Consider the following 22,447-nt stretch of genomic DNA (forward strand, 5'->3'; position numbering starts at 1 on the left):
TTTTGTTCACTTTTATAAGTTGTGTGTGAGAGAGTGTGTGTGTGTGTTTAAAATACATGGTTGTGAATTGTATTTCTTAAATTTTTCCAAGAGGTCCACATATTTACCATATATTGTAATATGTTCCATTTCCACCATGGTCAGAGTAGGGGGGGGTGGGGGTGTGCAGTCATTCTGGGCACCCCCAGTACCCCCCTGCCCCCCACCCAAATTTGCCACGCTGAAGCACTTCCTGACCCTCAGATGTAGCGCTGACATGGCTGGAATGCATTTGTGCTCAGATGTTCCAGAGTGCTTTCCTCTCCCCTTTCCCCGTGCCCGGGGATGCCCTAACACAGGAAGTGATGTCAGCGACCGCGTTCTGCTTTGACTTCGCTTCTCCTTAGCGCTCCTGATCCGGTCTTCAGCCTGGCAGTCCCAGAGTGCACTGTGCTTCACAGTGCACGTGAAACCTGGAAAATACCCCCTGACTGTCACCGGATCCACTTCCGATTGGCTGTTTTGATAGCCAATAGAATAAGAGGACGAGTGCATGTGCGTGTGCTTGTGACGTACCCAAGTCCTTTGCCTCTGGCTGAAGCATTGACTTATCTGATAATCTACATTTGCGTTCATTCCGAAAATCCACACCCCTGCCCCGGGTCCTGCCCGCCTCCGTTTACCTCTGTTCTTCAGCGGGTCATGGTGACGCACCCCCGGCAGGTTGGGCGGAGTTGTTTGTGTGTGGGGGGGGGGGATCGGGGAGGGGGGCCGGTCCTGGAGAGCGTCAGGCCCTCAGCCTGTTTATGGAAGGCTGTGAGCAGAAAGGCTGAAGCAGACCAAAACAAGCTGCCCCGGGGGAGAGTGCTGCTGAGACTGTCCAGATACGCCGTCCGTTTGGGAGCTGGAGGTGGCCCGGGGAGGCGGGGCGGGGGGGGGGTGACAGGCTGTCCCGTCCTCGGGGCCTCTGGGGCTGGGCACCCGGGTCTGTCCCATGTGCAGAGGCCGTTGTGACGCCCCTGGGATTCTCTAGTGTACAATATCAGTAAGTGAAACGGAGCAGGGTTGATGAGGGACACTGATGTGTGGTGACCCGTGGGGGTTCAGGGTCAGATTTGGACTCTGGGGACTTCAGAGCCCTGTCCCGTCTTCGCCACTGTGTCTCAGAACACCAGGGAGTTTAGCAATGGATCGCAGCTGGCGTTTCCGGATTTGTCAGCATTCCCACATCCCAGTTGGCATTCCCTTATCCCAGTACACATTCCCAGATTACTTGGCATTCCCAGATCCCAGTCAGCATTCCCAGATCCCAGTCGGCATTCCCAGATCCCAGTCGGCATTCCCAGATCCCAGTCGGCATTCCCAGATCACGGTCGGAATTCTTGGGCTAATGCGGCTCATGGTGTGTTTCCCCCACACTGGTGTTACAAGTGAATTCCTCTGCAAAGTGGATTAAACAGCAAAGATCGGCCCGCCTGTTCCTAACCACAGAGTCCTCGCGTGCGTTTTCGGGGTACGCCCCAAACGTGAGGTCCAGGCTCAGACAATGGACCCTTGTTTCCAGCCCCGACCCTCCAGCCTGAGCCGCGTGCCGTGGCCAGTCTCAGAGAGCATTATTACCAACAGAGGGTTTGCCACACATAAACAAAGCGTGCTCCAGCATCGCGTGTTAAAGTGTCCTGTTTTATAACTCTCATTTATTCTCCCGCCCCTCTTCCCCCGGCCTGAATGCCGTCTGCCCGTTTATTTTACACCGTATATTTGAGTCATCGGGGGCAATATTAATATCGTCTTGTTCTCCTTATTTATTAATTATTTTTTTACGAGGAAGGACTGCCGTTCGCTACCGTTCGTCCTTTTTGACGGGGCTCGTGTCTGAGATTCCGAGGCGTGTGGAGGACCTCTCGCGCGCGTTTACGAGCGCCTTCGCCCTGATTTACTCTCAGGGTGCGCCTCCGGAGCCCGTTAGCCCGTTAGCCCGTTAGCCTCGGTCTGAAAGCGGAGAGTCCTTCCGCTCCCATGGGGCCGTTCATATAAGAAAATGGAACATTTTTCAGTGGAATGGGCCCCCAGGTGCTAAAATCACGGTCGCATTACCTCTCTGTGTAAGATGGCCACCCGCGCTGCCGCTTCTGTCCTCGCGGCAGGCTGAAGGAGGAAGTGCTGTGTTACTGTGAGTGTGTGCCAGCGTGCCACACCCCTACCTCTGGTCTGCTCTAAATGCAGCGATAATTAGTTTGTCTTTGTACCGTTTTATTTTCGCCTTTTGCGAAAAGCAGAAATCACTTCTTTTTTAAAAATAGATCTTAGCCTGTAAATGTGTCCGCGTGGTGTTTTAAAAAAAAAAAAAAAAATTTTTTTATAAACCCTGCTGTGTAAGATCAGACACAAGTTTGACTTCTGCAATGGATTCAATGATTTGAGAATGTTCTGCTGCCGATGAGTGTTCTGACCGATTTCTGAAATTGGTTTAATGTTAACTTGAAATATTTCAGATTTGCTTCCGTTTTTTGTCCATAGGCAAGACCAGTGAGATTTCATTTATGACTGATTTGTCAGCTAGCACCGCAGATTACCGGCTTCATGGCTAGGAAGCATGGAATTATGGGTAGGAGAAACGGACTTTGAGGTAAAGGTTTGCACACTTTCTGTAGATAGACCCTGACTAGTAGGGTGGTTTTTGTCAGAAAGTGATTCAGATAATTTCCTGCTGCCAGTCCTGGTCGTCCTTGGCCCCAGAACTTGGGCTTGGCGGGCCTCACCCAGTTACCATGGTAACTTTAGCATTTTAAACCCCAGCAGCGATCTCCCAGCAGGCTTCTCTGCGTAATCAAACAGGGCAGCGTGTGTGGGGGGGGGGGGGGGTTAAAGCTCTGGGGTTTAATTTTATTTACACGCCGTCGTCTCTCCTTATCTGGGGCCGAAACGGCACGGCAGACTCGGGCCGGTCCCGTCCGGTTCGGGCTCTGAGTTAGCAGGGATTCCACGCATTGTTAAACCCCAGCGGTGTGCCAGAGTCTTTATTTCGCCGCTGTGTTTGTGTTGGGCAAACGTGAGGCCCAGGGCTTTAATTGGGTGTTAAATCGTGGGTGGGCTCTTCGAGGTTAAAGCACTAGAGAAGATTTTTTTTTTTCCTTCGGTTGTTCCTGCTGCCAGAAGTTCTGACCGGTTCAGTGTCCAGTTCACTCCACTTCCCACGGTCACCGGCTGCAGTGTGTGTGCAACCCCAGGTCACACATGATGCTCAGAAATGTGACTTAAACATCTGAATTTATTACTTTTTTTGCACTCTTGCACTTTCTAAATGGACAGTAGAAAATGAAAGAGAAGCATAAAACTTTGGAGAGACAATGTGCTTAAGTTCTTGGGGCAAAAAAAACCGTCCTCCTCCCTCCTCCTCCTCAGTGTTTTTGTGATGGATTGGCTTGTTTATCTGGCTCTTCCACACTTGCCATATTAAGTTGACTTGGACCTGATTGGGTTTCTGGCTGCTGTGAGAAACGCATTTAACGCCCGGAACAGAAAGGGAGACCTGCACTGTCTGCCAACAGAACTGCGCTTTTAAAACGAGCTCCTGAATTTAAACGAAGTTCTGACAAACTGCTGCTCTCAGATTCTGCGCTCAAGCTGGTCTGTTTAAAAGAAATTCAGTGTCAGCTGACAGGAGACTAACCAATTAAACTGCAGAATGGAGGCACCCTGAAATGTAGTCTTGTTTGGCACAGGAGAGAAAATTGATAGATGAATGTATATTAAATGTGTTCACAACCTTTGCAGCATCACACATTTAGATCACTGAGCCAAGCTGAACAATTTGTGCAAATTTACCCGCATAATGTGCACACACACATGCATGCACACTCACACACGCACACACAAGCCCTTTTACTAGATGCATTCATAGGGAAAATGCTAAACTTTTTATGAGTTTAGCAGATGCTAAATCCAGAGTGACTTGCACAGGTTACATTCTTTACATACAGTCCATTCGCACAGTTGGATATCGACTGAAATGATTCAGGCCCTACAGGACTGCAGCTACAGCTACAGCTCGGTAGGGTTTACTGGCTCATATACATGTCATAGCCAGCCCCCCCCACCCCTGTTGTGACCATTCCTCCATACATCATCTGAGCCACCCCCCCCCCCCCCCCCCAGCCCGAGTTAAGGGGGGTGAACAACCTGCTGCCCGTCTTCCCAGTTTTTAATTTCATGGAACACCTGAAATCTTTTCTTTTTGGCTCAGTCTTTAGTGCAGTCTGCAAAAAAAAAAAAAAAAAGAAAAGAAGTACTACTCTGCATTAAAGTTCACTTTTCAGCCCAGACCAATCCGCTCCCCCATCGTGCCGAGGGTTTGTGTAAAACTGTCGGCGCTGGTTCGTTATTTACTTCACTTCTGCGCTGAACTCGTGACCGTGAGCGATCTGCCTGCCCGGACCGCGCTTCTGCCCCATTAATCACCTTCCTCCCATCTCATTGGCTGTGGCGTATAAGGATGGCTGAGGTGACTTACCTGGGGCGGTGTGGACACCTTGCTGGACCTGCGCGTGTGGGGTGTGATCCTGCTGTTTAGTGGCTGTGAGAGAGAGAGAGAGAGAGCCCTGGTGTGATAAAATGCAGGATATCGGGGGTGGGGGGGGTGGCGGGGGGGTGTTTTCCATCCACTGTGGCTCGCTAACGAGATGAAGGCCTGTGAAACTGTGCTAATTAGATTCGTTTCCTCTCTGACAAAAAAGCCCATCAGTCCTGCGTTCTGTTCTTCCAGCATCATTAGATTAACCTGTTCTCTTGTCAACGTTCCAAATATTTGCCAAGCGAGTGCATCTGCTTTGGCTGTGATTTCGGGAGGGGGGGGGATGTTGCTTACCTGGTTAATTGTTATTGCAGGGCAGCTGGTGTCTTGTGTTACCAGGGGCTTGGTGGCACTGATTGAATATTGAATATCTCTCTCTCTCTCCCCTCTCCCCTCTCCCCTCTCTCTCCCCCCTCTCTCTCTCTCTCCCCCCCCCTCCCTCTCTGTAGGACCCCAGAGCAGTGCCCCAGTGTGGTCTCCCTCCTGTCAGAGAGCTATAACCCCCACGTGCGCTGTGGAGCCGCCATGGCGCTGGGCATCTGCTGCGCTGGGACGGGGAACAAGGTGAGGCTCCGCCCCTTCACCTGAGCTGCACACGCACACACACACACACGCACCCACACACACACCCTCCCCAAGGTGAGGCTCCGCCCCCTCAGCTTTTCAGCAGCACTCCTGATGGCGCTCCGGTGTTCTGAGCCCAGAGGCATGATGGGACAGAAGAACGCAGACAGGAGCAGAGCACGGGAGCGGATCTGGCGCTCTTAGTGTTCAGCTCAGGCCCTTCTGCAGCTCATACACCTCAGCTCTGATGTACACACCTGGGGATTCTGTTATTATTACTGTGCTGTTATTTCTCTTATTTGGGTGCGGTTATAGGAAAAGCTTATTCAATGAGGTCTTTTTAGCACTCAGTCTGTCAGCGCAGTAAGATTATCTCCCTTGAAGCTTAAACTTTTCCAGTCTAGCTTGTTGTGCAGTCCGGGTATTTATTTATGTTTTTCCCCTAAAGAGTATGGGAATGTTCAGCCAACTCTGTACCGCAAGATGGTCCAGCTGGCATCTGGAGTCTGCTTTAGGAGACTTTCAGTAGCACCGCGGGCCAACAACGGTTCTACTATCCAAGCACTGAACTGCTGGCTTGGGAGCTCCACCAATCACAATGCATGTTGGTAATGACCTGCAGAACAAAGCCGCAGGTGATTGGTGGACATACTTTTGTGTGTGCGCCGAATCAGCATTGGTTTTATTGGTAATTATTAACACTCAGTGGTTGGTGGAGTTCCTGTCCTGATTTGAGATTCATGGATACAGGCCCAGGTGTGCAGGTGGTCTTTGTTTTATTGTCTGTTTTTATGCCCTGTGTAGCACAGAAAGGCGTGGGCATGGCTGTGGGCATGCCGCGGGCATGATGTGGGCATGCTGCGGGCATGGTGTGGGCATGGCTGCCCGCTTGGCAGGCGGTTTTCTGAAAGGCCCGCCAGTGTGTTTGCGCTCCTGCTGAGCGGTTGGTCAGCTGTCGGACGCTGGCATTCGGCCGTAATGCCCGAGAGTACAGTAACACAGACATGGCCTCTACAGAGAGCGCCTGTCTTCCTGCATGCCAGGGGGCGGGGCTTACAGCCGCTCAAGCGATGCCATTGGGCTTCTTCTCCCTGACGGACTGGGCTCTGGTCCTACCATCATTTTACATTTCCCTGTCACTCCCTCCTTTTGCCAGGGGTTTTACTGAGCTTCATGTCCTGGATTTTCAAATGATTAAAAAAATGAATTTCAAATTTTGTCTTCTGCAGGAAGCGATCAACCTGCTGGAGCCCATGACCAACGACCCAGTGAACTATGTGCGACAGGGGGCGCTGATCGCCTCCGCCCTCATCATGATCCAGCAGACCGAGGTCACCTGTCCCAAGGTGAGTCACAGACACGCCCACCCAACTCACCTGTCCCCTGGTGAGTCACAGACACGCCCACCCAACTCACCTGTCCCCTGGTGAGTCTCAGACGCTCACCCGGACTGCATTATTTACCACAGTGGAACAACAATCACTGTGAGTCAGGGCTGACTCCGCCCCCTTTCTGTACCCGCCGTTTATGAGACTTGCTAAGAGTGCTGGGAACCACACGTTGTCAAGGTGACAAAGAGCATCAGTGCTTTGATTGCCCCCTGAAAATGACTCCGCCACCTCGGAGCCTGATGTGCTGTTCATGTAAATCTCAGTCCTGATTCCACTCAGAATACCCTCACTTAGAGCCTGGCATACGGGACCTGAGTGTGTGTATAGGCTGGCTGAAATCAGGGCTGTGTGTGTGTGTGTGTGTGTGTGTGTGTGTGTGTGTGTTTCTGTGTGTGTGAGAGTGAGAGAGCGCGTGTGCGTGTGTGTGAGGAGGGTAATTGCCTGCTCTGTGTAACTGCTTCTCATTTGTCCAGAGCAACCTAGCGTCACAATATTTTGAACAATCCGGATGCTTTTTCGACAGCTCTTGATCTGCACCACTAATACATTTTCCCCCGTTGATACCCAGTACTCATCCTCTCTTTTTAGTTGCTCCAGAATTCCGGCAGCGTGCGTCTCTGATAGTTTTACCAGTCGTGCTCGTTAATTTTCATCTTCGGGAAGGATTCGGGTCGATCGCTGGCAGGGAAACGCATGTGGTTATATTGACCTACTCGGCACTTTCTGCGAAGTAGATTAAAATTCTGCTCTCACACACGTCTTTCTCAGACCTTAATCGGTGCCTGACATTCATATGTGTAGCTTGCATGTCTGTTCGGAGTGTAGCACAGTGGGTAAGGAACTGGGCTTGTAACCGAAAGGTCGCAGGTTTGATTCCCGGGTAAGGACACTGCCGTTGTACCCTTGAGCAAGGTACTTAACCTGCATTGCTTCAGTATATATCCAGCTGTATAAATGGATACAATGTAAAATGCTATCTAAAAAGTTGTGTGAGTCGCTCTGGATAAGAGCGTCTGCTAAATGCCTGTAAAGTAAAAAAAGTTAAGTAATGTTCGCACATCCGAGCGCTTTTTGATTGGCGCTCTTCTCCGTTAGCTTGAGGATGGGTGAGCGCGCTCTTCTCCGTTAGCTTGAGGATGGGTGAACGCGCTCTTCTCCGTTAGCTTGAGGATGGGTGAGCGCGCTCTTCTCCGTTAGCTTGAGGATGGGTGAACGCGCTCTTCTCCGTTAGCTTGAGGATGGGTGAGCGCGCTCTTTATCGCTGGAGGCCGATGCGTCTGTTCAGCATGCAGTTCAGTGACCGAGGAGCGGCTTGTGGAGTAAATCTTTAGGAGCACAGAATGAATCCTTGATCATCAAAGCTTTTTTTTCTTCTTCTTCTTTTTCTCCTCCTTTATTTATTTATCTTGCTTTGATGTGCTGGGTTTCGAGTGCTTTTGTTCATTTCAGAACCGATAAAGCGTCACACTGCCCCAGTTTCACAAATCATGCGAAGAAGTTTGGTGTGTAGAACCAAAAATAATAATAACGGGAACCTGAAATACGATGTTTGAAGTTTTAAACAAAAATAATTATAAAAATGCTTTTTTTTTTTTCCTTCATTAAAATAATAAATGAGGTCATACCTACACTTGACACAGTATTACTCTTGTAATTTTTTGAGGAATGGAAGCAGAGGTACTGGACACCAGGGACTCTGTAAACAGGAGCATTTGGCCTGTTTGTTTCCTTCAGTGTGTTGCCGTTTGGCCCAGTTTAAACCTGTGTCTGATGCAGCAGGTTTCTGAGATCTCATTGTCTGGGTACACTTAATACTGCCCGTGTTATTATTCTGCAAATTTAGTATGAGGTCGCATTTCTCCCAAGTTGCTGCGCTCAGTTTTTTCCTGACCAGCAACCACAGCCGAGTGCCTTGGAACTTCCGCACGCTTATTATGGGATGTTATTAGTACAGTGGTGATGACTGGAGAGGACGCGTGCTGTTGTTTTTACAGTCGTGTCTGATATCAATGGAATCTGAGTCTGGCCACTTCTAGGTGAGACTCGAGTTGTATTTGGACAAATCAGACGTGTGTCCTGGTCTCTTGTGTTAAGACTACAGTTATCAAATGGTACGTGTAATGGGTTTGTTAGGAAATGGCATGAGTGTAAGAAGTGGAGTTTTTAAAGGGTGATTTTATGTCTTTACCCCTCCCCCCGCAGGTTAACCAGTTTCGGCAGCTGTACGCCAAGGTGATCAATGACAAGCACGATGACGTCATGGCCAAGTTTGGTGCCATCCTGGCGCAGGGCATCCTGGACGCAGGTGAGTGGGGGTGCTTTCCGGAGACCTGCGGAAGGCTGTGAATAATCCATCATCACAGCGTCTGAAAATTTAATGTGCGTGGGTGTGTCCGTGTGTGTGTCCATGTTTGTGGATTCAAGTGTTTTCTGATGTCCAAGACAACAGCTACACAAAAATAATGCCTGGCCTTTGGTATTCACTCAAACACACACACACACACACACACTCACCTCACACTCACACTCACACTCACACTCACACATACGCACGCGCACATACACACACACGCACATGCTCTCTCTCTCACACACACACACACACACACAGATGTGCATACACAAATGCTTTCAAGTTCCAACGAAAAAATCACGTAGCCGAAGTACTAAAGCCAGAAAGTATGCAGAAAATAACTGTCCTTCCCACAAAGGTTTTCATATCTTATATAGTCACAGTGTGTCAAATATTACAGAGAATCCCAGTAACGATGAATGCATGAATTTAAAAAATCGATTCCCCTTGAAGTACGGTCACAGCTTTAAAAGGAATACCTCATCCTCTTTTGCCTTCATCTAATCAGTTTTACAGCTGAGGGGGGAATAAAAAAAACCTTTGTCATGTGGAGATTGAGCCACTCTCTGTCCCTCCCAGACAGGAAGACAGAAGGACCAGATCCTAAGTTATGATCCCTGTTTGACTGGAGCCTGTATTCCACTCGAACCCTCAGAAACACTTTGGCTGGAATTCATATTTATATATATATATTTATATATATTTATATATGTATACGTTCATATATTCTGAGGGGAAAAGTTCATACAGTGTCGGTACTTCGCCGCGCCGGTGGACCGTTCTGTCACGCAAACCAGTGGAAAACGGCTTGTCCCTCTTCAACCAAAAAAAAACCCCACTCTGCACAGAGCCCTTCTGGTAATGCGGTTATGTTTAAAAAGCCTCTTCCGACATGTGGATCAGTTTAACGCCGGCCTGAATGCTCGGGAGGCACAGCGTTAGGCTGCCTTTTCAAAGCGCGGTGGAGGCTGTGTGTAGATTTCCTGATAAGCAGCGCACTCGTTTCCCTGGTGACCGTGAACCGCCCTCCTCTCTCTCTCTCTCCTCAGCAAAACTCCAATTCCAATGCTTCTTATTGGTATTTAATGAAAAACCCACCATGAAGAAAGTTTTTTGATTCAGTTTTTCAGTGTAAAAGTTTTGATGTAGTGCAGGGTTTGTTTAGTCCGCACACTAAACCACTGTGGATCTGGTGAGGTTATTGAGTGAGAGCCCATTCTCTAAATAACCAGTCCTGTTCCTGGAGATCTACCGTCCTGTAGGTTTTCACTCCAACCCTTATAAAACACACCTCATTCAACAACTAGAGAGTGAAAACCTACAGGATGGTATATCTCCTGGAACAGGGCTGGTTACCACTTTTCTTAGGCATTGGTACAGGTCTGGATTTGGGGTGTGAGCAGATCGTTCCTGGTGCTCAGCTTCTATTTCAGGGGTCTGCAGTCCTGGTCCCAGAGATCCCCAGAGTCTGCTTGTGTTCGCTGTTGTCCAGCACATAATTGACCAATTAAAAGTGTCTGATTACAGTGAACTCGCCTCTACCAGTTTTTTGGGTCTGAATCAGCTGCAGATTTTAACGTGGAACTGAAAACAAGCTTGGGGGAGGCCCCTGTAGGTGTCCAGGACCGGGGTCACGCACCCCTGATTGGGTAAAAGCCCTGTACCGGGCCTGAGAAATCACTCAATGTTCCTGGGCTGCTGCCATTGGCCAGATCCGCGTGGCTGGTCTTCAGCTGGACTGAATAGAAACGTATTTTCAAAGGGAAGAGTTCGTGACTTTTTTTTTTTTATTGGGAATATTTTCGTTTTTTCTGTCTCTCATCAGTAACCTCCCCATCTGAGTTTGCCCCCCCCCCCCCATCCCCCCACCTCAAAATGTTCTTTTCCTCTTCAGGTTTTGAAATAATAGATTTTGGCCTGTGGGACACAGTGTTAGTATCCTGTGTTGTGATTGGGCGGTTAATTCTTCCCCCCCCGAGGCTGTTCTAAATGCAATTTGCTGACCGAAGCAGAAACAGCTGATGAAGCGTAATTTTAGTTCTCATCACTTAAGACACCGCAAACCCCCGCAGGTTTAAAATAGAATCGAGGCACGCCCCTGTGATTGCCCCTGTGACTGCCTGTGAATTGTTGGGAGTGCGAATGTACGCGCTCGGGATCCAGCCAAGTAATCTCCGCGGCCGGATAAAGGGACTCAGACCGCCGGTAATCCGTCCGCGTAATGCTGGTGAGAATAAAGTCCGGGCGCAGATTTAACCGCCATGACTGAAGCTTCGCCGCTCGTTGTCTCGCGAGCTGGGACCGTTTGTCTGTAATCATAAGTTTTTTAGCAGGAGTTAAAATCGGTAAAAACAAATAAAATAAAATTTAAAAAAATAAAAGATTTTTTAAAGGGTACGGGGTTTCCCTCCCCCTTCGCCAGGGGAACTCCTCAGTACTTGTTTTGTACTCCCCGTTTCTGCGCAGCTGAGCGGCTTTCGCTGAGAGGGAGCTCATGCATTACTTTCTCTTAAGCTGTTAGTTCAGAAATATGTGATTAGGATGTTCTTCGGCTGAACATTCTAATGCTGATGTCACAGGCGTGTCAGTCTGTTGCCCTCAGCAGTGTTTCTGAACTCCTGGCCTGTGCTTCCTGCTGTTTCAGCCTCAGTGGTGTTGAGTCTGAGCCCTGCTGTCTGTCCCCTCTGTCTGTGCAGGCGGCCGCAACGTCACCATATCCCTGCAGTCCCGCACGGGCCACACCCACATGCCCTCGGTGGTGGGCCTCCTGGTCTTCACCCAGTTCTGGTTCTGGTTCCCCCTCTCCCACTTCCTGTCTCTGGCCTTCACCCCCACCGCCATCATCGGCCTCAACAAGGACCTGAAGGTAGGGAAGAGTTACAGCGACCCGCTCTGGGGGCTGGATCTGTGTCTGGGGCGCCAGCGCACCTGGAGCTAGCTCACCTGGTGTTAGCGCACCTATCACTAGCTAACGTGAGGTTGAATACCTAGCACTAGCTCACGTGACAGTAGCCCACCTGGTGTTAGCACACCTGAGACTAGCTCATCTGGTGTTAGCGCACCTGAGAGTAGCTCACCTGACATTAGCACATCTGACAGTATGCTCACCTGGTGTTGGCGCACCTGACGGTAGCTCACCTGGCGTTGGTGCACCTGTGGAAATGCAGTTAGTGACTCTGACCGTGTTCTGTCTCCAGATGCCCAAGGTGCAGTACCGCTCCAACTGCAAGCCCTCCACCTTCGCCTACCCCCCTGCCCTGGAGGTGCCCAAGGAGAAGGAGAAGGAGAAGGTGGGACACACAGATGCACACGCACACACACACACACACACACACACACACAACATTCCTGATGCTGGTGTTCATTGGGCTCGGTGCTGTAGTTTCGGATCAAGACTTCAGTTCAGATAGCAAGCTCCTTGGGAAGGATGGAGAATATTTCAAGAGAGAATTCTCAAACATTTCAACCATTTACTGATTGGAATCATATGCTTAACTGGTATTATTTACTGTAAGTGATGTAAGGTAAGATGAGGCCATTTTGTAGCTATTAAACTTTCTTTATGATGGCTAGTATCTTGTTAGAACTTAATCAAACGAGATCGGCATTCTGAGTACCTTCTTAGTGGCCTGGTTTAGCCTCACTTACAGACCTTTAATTACATTCTGGTCCTCTTCTATATCGAACGCAGTTACGTTTCTAACTCTCTTTGTCCTGTTCGGATGAAGGGTCGGTCCATAACAGAGGATCTGCTGTAGTAAAAATAATAATTAAAAAGTCACTTGAGCTGAAGGAGAAGACAGACCCAGTTTGTGGTTTCACTTTGTGGTTTTATGAGGGCGCGCTGAACTTCATTTCCGTAGCGCTGACTCTCTGGAACTTTCTTTCTCTCCCCCGCCGCTGCGTCAGGTTTCCACCGCCGTTCTGTCCATCACAGCCAAGGCCAAGAAGAAGGAGAAAGAGAAGGAGAAGAAGGAGAAGGAGGAGGAGAAGATGGAAGTGGTGAGTTCAGGGCCGGTGGCGAACCCTCGCGTGTGCGGAGACTGCTCTATTCAGACTCCGCGGTCATGTGATCCGCGGCGTGTTCATGTTCCGCTGTGTTCCGTTACTGCTGATGATGCTTTTCCTCCGTCTCGGCTGCCATCTTGAACTTTTCAGAAATGAGTCCTTTTCAGGAGCACAGCTGTCAAATGTTGTGTGAAATGTGCTCCACAAGGTGCTGTGTAAGTTTATCTGCTTATTATTGCTAGCAGTAAGTTTTATTGTTATGATGATGATGATGGTTGTTATTGTTATTATCGTGATTATTGTGTTGCGTTGGCTGTGCTAAAGAGCCAGGCTCTGTGATCTCTCACACTCCTGTTGTGATACTGCAGGAGACTGAAGAGAAGGAGAAGGAGAAAGAGAAAAAAGAGGAAGAGAAGGAGAAGGAAAAAGAAAAGGAGAAGGAAAAGGAGAAGGAGAAGGAGAAAGAAAAGGAGAAAGAAAAGGAGAAAGAGAAGGAGAAGGAGAAAGAGAAGGAGAAGAGGAAGGAGCCGGAGCCCAGCTTCCAGCTGCTGGAGAACCCGGCTCGGGTGATGCCTGCGCAGCTCAAAGTGCTCAACATGCCCGACACCTGCCGCTACCAGCCCTTCAAACCGGTGAGGCTCCCTGCGCTGTGCACCTGCGCTCAAACTGCGCTCCACACCTGAGCCCCACACACCTGAGCCTGAGCTCCACACCTGAGCCCCACACACCTGAGCCTGAGCTCCACACCTGAGCCCCACACACCTGAGCCTGAGCTCCACACACACCTGAGCCTGAGCTTCACACCTGAGCCCCACACACCTGAGCCTGAGCCCCACACACCTGAGCCTGAGCTCCACACCTGAGCCTGAGCTTCACACCTGAGCCCCACACCTGTGCTCCACACACCTGAGCCTGAGCTCCGCACACACCTGAGCCCCACACACCTGAGCCTGAGCCCCACACCTGCGCTCCACACCTGAGCCTGAGCTTCACACCTGTGCTCCACACACACCTGAGCCCCACACCTGAGCCTGAGCTTCACACCTGAGCCCCACACACCTGAGCCTGAGCCCCACACACCTGAGCCTGAGCTCCACACCTGAGCCTGAGCTTCACACCTGAGCCCCACACCTGTGCTCCACACACCTGAGCCTGAGCTCCGCACACACCTGAGCCCCACACACCTGAGCCTGAGCCCCACACCTGCGCTCCACACCTGAGCCTGAGCTTCACACCTGTGCTCCACACACACCTGAGCCCCACACCTGAGCTCCACACACACCTGAGCCCCACACACCTGAGCCCCACACCTGAGCCTGAGCTCCTCACACACCTGAGCCCCACACACCTGAGCCTGAGCTCCACACACACCTGAGCCCCACACCTGTAGTCGCCCACACACATTAGAGAAGGTTTTCAGTTCCTCATTTTCAGGGATTTCTGCATGTATGCAGACCACTTTTTCACTTGAGCCTCATCCCAGTCCCTCTCCTCAGGTGTGTCACACATCTCTCCCTCTCCTCAGGTGTGTCACACACCTCTCCCTTTCTGCCCAAACGCTGCTCCGCTGGGCTTTTGTTCATTATCTGTAAACAGAGCGTTCTTTGAGCCGGCGCAGTCTGGCTGCCTTCTCCGCGGTAAACAGAGCGGTTCCCCGCGGCAACGTGATTTGGCTGCTGTGAGCCTGTGTGCGTTGCATGAGAAGAGGAGTTTTTTTTTTTTTTGCGTCCCGATGACGTCAGCACTTCAAGGTTTGGCGAACTGAGGGGTGTTCCGAACTGGGGCGTCCTGTGTAATGCCAGACGTCCCGCACACGAAACGCCTTCGTTTCGACGCACGGAATGCAGGTCCCGCCAATTATCGCGTCCGCGTCGGATTCTGACCCCCCCCCCGAAATGGACTCGGACGGGGGGGGGGGGGAGGTCCACAGAGACGACCCCGCCCGTGCGCTGTAATGAGGCCCCCCAGCCCCTCCCTGCCAGGCGCATTTCAGCACCAACCAAAACCAAACACAGCTGCTGCAAACCAGTTAACCCCCGAGCCAGGCGCAGCCGGGGGGGGGGGGGGGTTAGGGAACGAGGGAGAGCAGAGAAACCACGCGTGTACACTCTGCCCCGCCCTGCTTAGCTTCTCCCCGCCCCAACCCACCGAGCCCCGTCCTACTCACAGGCCCTCAGATGGGCACTTTAAGCCGTTTAAATGTGTGTTTACAAGTATTCACTTTCTTTGCAATATCAGTTTGATTGTGGTTTATAGGTACAATTCTGGTGGAGGGACAGAAGACGGGAGAAGGGGGGAAGGACTATTTTATTATTTGTCATAAAATTTGGCATTTTAGTTTCTTAATTCCCATCACTGCCTGTGCACCTGATCTGCCTATGGCACATCATGTATTGTATTTTGTAATGGGGAAGGAAAGTTTATGGGAAAAAATTATTGCAGAAGTTAAAACGCAAACGTTTTCAGCAATCGGCAATTACCAGGAAGCATCCGACACAGCGGGTTTCCCGGACCGAGTTTGGGAGCCCCTGCCCTGGGGGGTGTCTGCAGGCTGGGGAGGGGAGGGGGGGGCGTCTCTAAAGACCACAGAAATATCTCACTACTGCTTGGCTGCAGCCACCAAATTGGTGGAAATGTGTTTTTCTGTGAAAAGAGCCTCAGTTTGAGGACAGTTTGTTTCAGTGAAGTAGCTCAGCGCTGTGAGACGCTGTGCACTGCTCTCGCTGGGTTTTAACACAGGCCGGGCGCGCTGTGACTGTTAAACAGGCCTGGGACGCTGTGACTGTTAAACAGGCCTGGGGGGCTGTTGCGTAAGAACTCGCTCAGGGAAAGAACTGCACTCCGGGTCACGGCTGTGAGAGTGATGCGTTTTTAATTTATCTGGGGCGTGATTGGGTCCTTAAACCCGTCCTGAGAGGCTCTCTCTCTGGCATTCACTCGTGGCTCGTTCGCCCCCCGCCCTCCCCCCCCACCAACTCGCAGGCTTCCATTAGCCGTGGGGGGAGTGGGGGGGATTGAGGGGGCGGTTCAGCCTGCCGGCCCAGATTTGGGGTTTATATGTACCGATCAGAGACCTGCAGCCTGCCCGCCTGCCTGCCTGAGGGGCTCTGCTTTGCTTTAGTGTGGAAGTTCTGCGCTAGAACGGTGTAGGGTGGGGGATTTCACATGATTTGCTGAAGTTCCTGTGTGACGTACCTGTGAGAGGTACAGATTGGTGCTAGCGTGGGATGCTAAAATGTGTGTGATCTGGCCTGGGGGAATGTGTGGCTAGCGCTGAAGGCTAACGTGTCTGTGGTCTTGCCTGGGGGAATGTGTGGCTAGCGCTAAAGGCTAACGTGTCTGTGGTCTTGCCTGGGGAATGTGTAGCTAGCGCTAAAGGCTAACGTGTCTGTGGTCTTGCCTGGGGGAATGTGTAGCTAGCGCTAAAGGCTAACGTGTCTGTGGTCTTGCCTGGGGGAATGTGTAGCTAGCACTAAAGGCTAACGTGTCTGTGGTCTTGCCTGGGGGAATGTGTAGCTAGCGCTAAAGGCTAACGTGTCTGTGGTCTTGCCTGGGGGAATGTGTGGCTAGCGCTAAAGGCTAACGTGTCTGTGGTCTTGCCTGGGGGAATGTGTAGCTAGCGCTGAAGGCTAACGTGTCTGTGGTCTTGCCTGGGGGAATGTGTGGCTAGCGCTAAAGGCTAACGTGTCTGTGGTCTTGCCTGGGGAAATGTGTAGCTAGCGCTAAAGGCTAACGTGTCTGTGGTCTTGCCTGGGGGAATGTGTGGCTAGCGCTAAAGGCTAACGTGTCTGTGGTCTTGCCTGGGGGAATGTGTGGCTAGCGCTAAAGGCTAACGTGTCTGTGGTCTTGCCTGGGGGAATGTGTGGCTAGCGCTAAAGGCTAACGTGTCTGTGGTCTTGCCTGGGGGAATGTGTAGCTAGCGCTAAAGGCTAACATGTCTGTGGTCTTGCCTGGGGGAATGTGTAGCTAGCGCTAAAGGATAACGTGTCTGTGGTCTGGCCTGGGGGAATGTGTAGCTAGCGCTGAAGGCTAACGTGTCTGTGGTCTTGCCTGGGGGAATGTGTAGCTAGCACTAAAGGCTAACGTGTCTGTGGTCTTGCCTGGGGGAATGTGTAGCTAGCGCTAAAGGCTAACGTGTCTGTGGTCTTGCCTGGGGGAATGTGTAGCTAGCGCTGAAGGCTAACGTGTCTGTGGTCTTGCCTGGGGGAATGTGTAGCTAGCGCTAAAGGCTAACGTGTCTGTGGTCTTGCCTGGGGGAATGTGTAGCTAGCGCTGAAGGCTAACGTGTCTGTGGTCTTGCCTGGGGGAATGTGTAGCTAGCACTAAAGGCTAACGTGTCTGTGGTCTTGCCTGGGGGAATGTGTAGCTAGCACTAAAGGCTAACGTGTCTGTGGTCTTGCCTGGGGGAATGTGTAGCTAGCGCTAAAGGCTAACGTGTCTGTGGTCTTGCCTGGGGGAATGTGTGGCTAGCGCTAAAGGCTAACGTGTCTGTGGTCTTGCCTGGGGGAATGTGTGGCTAGCGCTGAAGGCTAACGTGTCTGTGGTCTTGCCTGGGGAATGTGTAGCTAGCGCTAAAGGCTAACGTGTCTGTGGTCTTGCCTGGGGGAATGTGTAGCTAGCGCTAAAGGCTAACGTGTCTGTGGTCTTGCCTGGGGGAATGTGTGGCTAGCGCTAACGGCTAACACGTCCGCGTTTACCCCCCACAGCTGCACACCGGCGGGATCATCATCCTGAAGGACACCAGTGAGGAAGAGGAGGAGCTGGTGGAGCCCGTTTCCGCCCACGGCCCCAAGATCGAGGAGGAAGAGCAGGAGCCGGAGGCCCCAGAGCCGTTCGAGTACATCGACGAGTAACCCCTCCCCCCCCATTCTCCACCCCCCCCCCCACCCCCCGGCCAAGGTAGGCTACAGCCCCATACTGCCCCCCTCACACCCTCACACCCTCTCAAGTGATGCTTTCTACCCCCATGATGCTGTGGGGCCTGTGCAGACGCCTGGCCAGTCATCCTGCTTCTCGTCTGACACATTAATTAGACACTTACTGGCAAAGCTACTTCAGCTTGGATGCAGCTGCAATAACGCCAGAGCTGTTGATTTATTAATAATGTTATAAATAAACGGATATAAAAAAAAAAAAATTAAAAAAAGAAAACGCAGCCATTGCCGTCCTTCGATCGCCCACCCACCTCGCCCCCTCCCTCCCTCCCTCCTCAGGCTCGCTCTGTCCCAGTACCCTGCTCCTGGCTCCGAGCTCCAGGCTCTGTGTACTTGAGGTGCTCAGTGCTTTTAACATGGCATATTAATGGCGTCCGATCGCCAGGAACGCGCCGCGGTCCGCTACGCACACGCGCCTCACAGAGCCGCGTAGCGTGGCGCTCGGTCGCCGCGGGAAACGCCGGCTTTGCCCTTAGATGGCGCTGCGATAGCGGCCCGTCCGCGCGCCTGTCCTCTGTTCCCGCCGTTCGCCCTCATCGCCGGCCGCGGGGTGTAAACGCCGAGCGGGCGCTACGCGGGGTTCGGCCCGGGGGGGCAGAGGGGCGGGGTTTGAGGGGGGCTGAGGGGCGGGGTTGGAGGGGGGGCTGAGGGGCGGGGTTGGAGGGGGGGCTGAGGGTCGGGGTTTGAGGGGGGCTTAGGGGCGGGGTTTGAGGGGGCGCTGAGGGTCGGGGTTTGAGGGGGGCTGAGGGGCGGGGTTTGAGGGGGGGCTGAGGGTCGGGGTTTGAGGGGGCGCTGAGGGTCGGGGTTTGAGGGGGCGCTGAGGGTCGGGGTTTGAGGGGGGCTGAGGGGCGGGGTTGGAGGGGGGGCTGAGGGTCGGGGTTTGAAGCTCCCCTCTGCTGGGCCAGGGGGAGGTTAGGGGCGGGCAGGGAAAGGACAGTCTGGCAGAACGTAGTGGATAGACACCGAGCTGCTCCTCTGCTCATTTTAAACTCATTTTCATTTGTTCCACTTCTTTGCTCACCGTTTATTCTTTGAGCCTGTAATTACTCCAGTAGTGGCCGTATGTAGAGCAGATATTTATATTTTAAAATGGGATGTGTTGCTTCTGGGTTGAAGCGTCTGTTCTGATGTTTCCGTCTTTGTTTGTTTGTTTTTTCTCTCAGGCAGATATTAGGAGCCTCTCCAGAGGACCCCGGAGTCTTAGCATGCACCTCTTCCTCCTCCTCCTCCTCCTCCTCCTCCTCATTTTACACGTTCCCTCCTGAGCTTGGCTGCTGCTCCGAGCTCGGAATGTTTTACACTCTTGTTAAATGGTATCTTTTTTTTTTGTCCGTAAAAACATAAAATAAAAAAAGATATATATATGTATTGGGGATCTTTTGGTGTCTGCATATTTGTTCTGGGTGATTGCGCTGTGTGTTTGTGCTTTATGAGTGTGTGTGTGTGTGTGTTAGTGTGCTCGTGTGCATGCTTCCCAATCTCATAATTCAATAGTGTTATGTACCTCCTGCTGTGTTTGTGTTGCTTGCACAAATCTGTCCACAGTCCACACATAGCCAACCGCCCAGCCTGCCTTCTACCATCTTTCTGTTCATATGCAGTATTTTCATTATGACATCACATACCACAGGACATAATTCATTATGGCATCACACACCACAGTGCATAATTTCCATTATGATGTCACAACATACCAGAGCGTTTTTTTTCCGTCTGGAACTCTGGGACAGGGAACACAAATTCTACAGGTTTTTGTGGTTTCCTTTGAACAGCCAGTTTGATCATTGGAAATAAGGTGTGTGGGACTCTTTAGCCAATCAGTGACTTAAGCAGTTTAGTTCAGAAATAGCAAAAACCCCCAGATCCTACAGCCCTGCAGGACTGTAGTTTGAGATTCCTGAGCGACAGGAACACTATACCCCAGCCTAAATGCAGAGCCAGGAGCCTGGACTCTTTCTCATTTCAAAGTCACGGTTTGATCTGGAAACACATTCAATGCAAAGTCACGGCTTGCACTGGAAACACATTCTTTTCAAAGTCACGGTGTGGATGGATGGTTTTGTGGGCGCGGTCTCAGGGCTGTGAGTCTGTAGCGCAGGGCTGTGCTGCAGGTGTGTTTGCAGGTTTTTATTTTCACCTGTTATCCCGAGGCTCACCTGGCTAATTCGCTCTGGCCATCAATGCCAGTTCATTCCTAGATTAGACTTAGATTCATATTGGTGCACAAAAACATGAACTTGAACTGTGAATCGTGAACTTTGCCAATAAATTTGACTGATGAGGGTGAAGTCCAGGTCTTAGGGACTAAAGTTGAACACCAACTCTCCTGCCAGTGTCCAGTGGGTCTGTAGTCAGGAAGGGGAGAATGCTCAGACTGTAGAAAGTGGAGGACCAATATTAAGCAGCAGAACGTATCAGGTATACCTTTTGTTCAGTCCTCTCCTGCACCTGTCCCATCTGGAGATGAGGTGTGCCTCTTCTAACATTACGCCTTGAGAATGTGCCGGGTTTGTCGAAGGCCCTACTGCAGACCAACGGTTGGCCTTCCGTTTACGGCATTCCACAGTGGTGCCAGAGATGATGGATTTATGATTTTCATAGACCGGGTGTGGCACAGACAGCTTGGCAGAGAACATGGAGACTTGTGGTAATGCGAAAATGTGCTGGGATCCGTCAGGATGTGAAGTCGATGAAGAGAACCTGATTTTCGTGCGGTGATTGAAGACGCCCTGAGTACTTCCTTAAGGGAATTGTGCACCATCCTTTCTGAGTTCAGCTTTCATAAGATTTTCAGCTGTGCCTCACACTTTTACATGAATGCTTCTCTTTTTCACATTCCTTGTAAATACTTGAAATCCCTAAAAAAATAAAATAAAAAAATAACTTTTTTTTTAACTTTGAACTCATTCTTGCCATTTTGCTGAATTGCTGTAATAAATCTGAACTGATTTAAGTGTGCTAATAATTGCTCTTCAAGCTCATAATGAGAAGACTTGTATGATGTGTAACAAAACGCCTTTTACACCACCCAGTTTGGTTAGCATTCTGAGGCAACAAATGTTTATCTCCTGCATTTTCACTCACATTGTCCCTGTGTGTTCTGTACTCTGGGAAAAAAGTAGTAGTACTTGGGTGCCCATTTTGTTATTACATTTCGTCTTTCTGCCCTCTCATTTCAGTTAGGATGATGTGCTTCTCTCTCTATCCCTCTCCCTCCCTCTCTCTCTCTCCCTCTCCCTCCCTCTCTCTCTCCCCCTCTCTCTATCTCTCCCACCCCCCCCTTGCTGCCCCCCCCTCTCTCTCTCCCTCTATCTGTCGCACTCTGTTACTGTCTCTTTGTCTCTCTCTCCCTCTCTCTATCTCCCCCTTTCTCTCTCTCTCCCTCTCCCTCCCTCTCTCTCTCTCGGGTAATTAAGGATAAGGGAATCTCTTTTTTAAACTGCTCTTCGCAGGGTTGCCGCTTCAGCGGACGCAGCACAGCGAGAGGTGATGCGAGGTCTCGCACTCGGCCTTGTCCCCCCCAGTGGCGTGGGGAGAGAGGCATTGTGGGACAGGGCCTGGCTGTGCTCTGGAGGACCCGCGTGGCGGTCCTCAGCTGACCCACTGACTGCAGGTGTACGCATTTCACGGCTCAGAGTTCGCCTGGAATCCCCGAAATGCGCCCTGTCGCACGCACCTACAGGAACGCTGCGATCTGTTCCCTCCGCTCTGCCCTAATCCATCTCCTACTCGCTCTGAAATGGCTCTTTATTCATGATCGCATTATGTGTATTCCAGGCTTTTGAAGTTGTTTTGTCTATTTTCAGTCCTTTTGAATGTTTACCAAAGCAATTTAGGTGAAGTATCTTCCTCACGGGTGCAATGGCAGTGTCCCACCCGGGAATCATACCTGCAACCTCTGAGTCATAAGCCCATCAATATACTTTGCTATTGCCAGCACATGTGCTGTAATTTTTTTAAATCTTTCCTGCAAGAACCTTAGTCGTATTTGCAGATGTTACTCTATTAAATGGAGGTCAGGTTTGGTCTGTCACTGCTAGGGTAATGTCAGCTGAGGATTTCGAACTGCAGTAGCAGTCTGCATGGGAGACGTCACATTCTGTAATATACGCTCAAGGTCTGTGAACTCTGTTACACTCGCGCAGTTGAGTCCAGAGCCTCTCACATCACGCCCGCTCGAGGGGACTGGGAAGGCGATGCTCTCCGTGTCCCGATCGGACCCTGCCTTTAACGCCGCCCTCCTCATCGCTCCGACAGATGAGCCCAAGGTCCGCATTTTCCCTCCGTTTGTTTTAGCGGAGAGACCGAGCGGCTGAGATGCGGATCAAAGCGGGAAAGCGCTCTTACCGCACGCGTGCAGTGTGACACGCTGACACCACTTAAACAGAGGAGCTGGGGGGAGAGGGTGGGGCGCGCGGGGTTTTTACAGCCCCCAGGCGTTTCGGCAGCTTTATGTTCTCTCCCCTGAGAGAGAGGGAGAGTTCATCAGGGCCCACGCTTGGCCCGGGTCAGAACGATGTGTTCCAGCAATAACGGAGGAGGGTAACCTTATACAGTGTGGGTTATGGCGGATGGCCACAAGGGGGCGTGTTCCACGAGGGGGCCTATCACACACACATTAGCTCAGAGGTTTCCAAACTTTGAA

At 51.1% G+C, this 22,447-nt stretch overlaps 1 protein-coding gene across 1 annotated transcript in view; it reads left to right on the plus strand.

Moving 5' to 3' along the window:
* Positions 1 to 19,175, plus strand: part of psmd1 (proteasome 26S subunit, non-ATPase 1) — a 53,424-nt gene extending 34,249 nt beyond the window's left edge. The window contains exons 17-25 of the mRNA XM_035412349.1: positions 5,002 to 5,116; positions 6,346 to 6,462; positions 8,710 to 8,812; positions 11,557 to 11,726; positions 12,058 to 12,150; positions 12,770 to 12,862; positions 13,237 to 13,500; positions 17,575 to 17,767; positions 18,966 to 19,175. Of these exons, the coding sequence (XP_035268240.1) occupies positions 5,002 to 5,116; positions 6,346 to 6,462; positions 8,710 to 8,812; positions 11,557 to 11,726; positions 12,058 to 12,150; positions 12,770 to 12,862; positions 13,237 to 13,500; positions 17,575 to 17,721 (1,102 nt within the window). The 3' untranslated portion in view covers positions 17,722 to 17,767; positions 18,966 to 19,175. The remainder of the gene's footprint in view (positions 1 to 5,001; positions 5,117 to 6,345; positions 6,463 to 8,709; positions 8,813 to 11,556; positions 11,727 to 12,057; positions 12,151 to 12,769; positions 12,863 to 13,236; positions 13,501 to 17,574; positions 17,768 to 18,965) is intronic.
* The last annotated feature ends 3,272 nt before the right edge of the window (positions 19,176 to 22,447 follow it).

The sequence above is a fragment of the Anguilla anguilla genome, chromosome 4, assembly GCF_013347855.1.
Source record: "Anguilla anguilla isolate fAngAng1 chromosome 4, fAngAng1.pri, whole genome shotgun sequence".
Taxonomy (NCBI): Eukaryota; Metazoa; Chordata; class Actinopteri; order Anguilliformes; family Anguillidae; genus Anguilla; species Anguilla anguilla.